General features: G+C 48.0%; 1 protein-coding gene and 1 long non-coding RNA gene across 2 annotated transcripts in view; one reads left to right on the forward strand and one right to left on the reverse strand.

Moving 5' to 3' along the window:
* Positions 1–2,440, reverse strand: part of LOC108444895 — a 77,815-nt gene that overhangs the window by 47,079 nt on the left and 28,296 nt on the right. The gene's annotated exons all lie outside the window — the stretch shown is intronic.
* The window catches only part of GRIK1 (glutamate ionotropic receptor kainate type subunit 1), a 54,515-nt gene that overhangs the window by 33,439 nt on the left and 18,636 nt on the right, over positions 1–2,440 (forward strand). Inside the window, exon 11 of the mRNA XM_017727093.1 lies at positions 173–291. Coding sequence (XP_017582582.1) covers positions 173–291 — 119 coding nt within the window. The remainder of the gene's footprint in view (positions 1–172; positions 292–2,440) is intronic.

Here is a 2,440-nt window from a genome sequence, read left to right on the forward strand (position 1 = left end):
GCCAGCCCTCCATGGCAGGCGCTCCTTTGCTGGATGTCCCGGGGCCAGCCCTCCACCCCAGGCTGTCCCTTGCCCGTTCCCTGCGTGGTGCCGTGCTGGGGAGCACCGCTCAGCAGGTTTGCTGTGTGTCCTCTGCTCGATGTTTACAGACTGTTTCTGTTGACTGCCACAGGTTTACACCATACGAGTGGTATAACCCCCACCCGTGCAACCCAGACTCAGATGTGGTGGAAAACAATTTTACTTTACTAAATAGTTTCTGGTTTGGAGTTGGAGCTCTCATGCAGCAAGGTACACCGGTTACACTTCGGTCTCGCACACGTCCCACAGTCTGCTCAAGGGCTTCTGTGCTGGTAAACTCCACCCTCTGTAAATGCAGCATGTACTGTAAAACCTGATCTCACACACCCAGAGTAGCAGAAGGGAACAAAGCCATGTGCCACTGCCACAGGGGAACCTGTGCAACCCCGACCAGGAGGAAGGAGGGCAAGCAGCTGAGAGAAGGGGGAGCAGACAGGACCACGCAGGCGTTCTGCAGCTGAAATGTGCATTAATTGCAAGAGGGATATGAAGTGCTTCACGCTCAATTTGAGTTCATTGGTATGAGAGGTTTGGCAACAGGAAAATGTTGGGCTCCATCCCAACACAAACAGCCTCAGCTGCCCTAGAAGAACTGTTCCAGCTGCCAAACAAGGGAAGATGCTCTTTCTCCAGAAGGGTTGTTGAGTTTGCAGGCACTTGTCAAACACGTTGCTTAAAACCAACACCAAACCCTTGTTTTCTATGGCTTTCCTGCAGGTGTGAGTCCCATCCCTCTGTAAATGCATCCAAACCCAGAAGCCTTAACTTAACCCAGTCACAAGCTCCCGTTGCGGATGATTTTGGAAAGAGCTGACATTTTACTCAGGTGCCAAGGAGGGGCAGTGAAGCTTACTCCATGTGGGAACTCAAATAGACCTGTGTACTAAACACATTTGTTTATGGCATTTATGTTCTAAGGTATCCAATTAAATCACTTTTCACCAAAACTGGGCTCCACTGAAAAGAGAGAAAATGTTTTCTGACAAACTTTTGAAGTTCAATCAAAGCTGAACAAAAAAGACCCCATTCCACGACAACCAAAAAGGCAAAGCCCAGCGGTACCTTGGTATTAAATTCCTAAACATTTAAGTAAGGAATGTAAAACCATCTCTGCAGTCACACAGGTACAGTTTACTCTTTCCTCTTTAACAGACATGAGTAGCAGTAAAAGAAATTTTAAAATAAAGAGGATTTTTTCCTAGATATGGTAGAGAATAAAGTTTGTATTGTACCTAAGATGCACTTGCTTTTAATGGTGCATTATTGTATTGAGAGGATATAGAGCTTCCCCACAGAAATTGCTTTGAAGGAGGTTGGATGAAAGAAGAGCATTTCTGCTTTGTTTTGGAGCTTTTTGGTTTTGTTTTCCTTCCAATTTGTCAGTAAAACACAGGCTGAGGTTTTACAGTATCAGGCAGGTGTGTGTATCTAACTGTGGTTGCCCTGTGTGTGAAAGTGCCCCAGGATTCTGTGTTTCCTGTCCTGCCTTTTTTGGAGTTTACCATCATCCACAGCAAACTGTGGGATGCAGTGTCTGCTCGTTACCACTACCTTGGGTACATGACAGTCAGCCCCAACCAGACTCTGCTTGTCTTTTAAGAAGATTCAAAACAAAACCAAAGAAAGAGAAAAAAAGAAAGAAAGAAAGGAAAAAAACCGCAAAAAACATTTGTAAGGCAACACAAATGTTTCCATGTGCAAACTTGTGGTGTGATTGTCTGTGCATCATGGTCACGTGAAGAGTTTGGACATGATGTGAGTGGTGGTGGAAGTCTGGGTCTAGCGTTGCGCTCCTCCTCCTTGGCAGCAGCTGCTCGTTATGCTTGACTGGAAGCCACTTGTGATTAAATTTTAAAATGTGATGATCAGACTTTCTCTTTTCTACAGAGCGTGAGCAAAGTCTGGATCAGGATTGGCTGTCATGTCTGCCATAAAAAGGCACTAGAGAGACTTCAGCAAGTATTGTCTCTGCCCCTGAGTCTTGCTGGCAACATTTTGATTTAGATGCTGCTTCCCCTGTTTTTCCCCTGGAAGTCTCAGATATGTTTGCATCCTCTGAAAGCATCCAAACAGGGCGCATTTCATCCAATCCATCCAGGGAAGCTGTCACTGTCAGAAAGGAGAGCTGTCCCTCAGAGCCCAGCTCAGCCAGGGACGGGGCAGAGAGTGCCAGGGTGGAGCAGGGGGATGGAGCAGATCCCAGGCTGATCCCCCAGCGTGGGCAGCAGGGGAGGGGGATTCTGCCCCTCTACCCCACTCAGCTGAGACCCCACCTGCAGAGCTGCCCCAGCCCTGGGGCCAGCAGCACAAGGACCTGGAGCTGCTGCAGAGAGCCCAGAGGAGGCCCCGGAGCTGCTCC

Source organism: Corvus brachyrhynchos, unplaced genomic scaffold, assembly GCF_000691975.1.
Source record: "Corvus brachyrhynchos isolate BGI_N302 unplaced genomic scaffold, ASM69197v1 scaffold412, whole genome shotgun sequence".
In the NCBI taxonomy this organism is placed as follows: Eukaryota; Metazoa; Chordata; class Aves; order Passeriformes; family Corvidae; genus Corvus; species Corvus brachyrhynchos.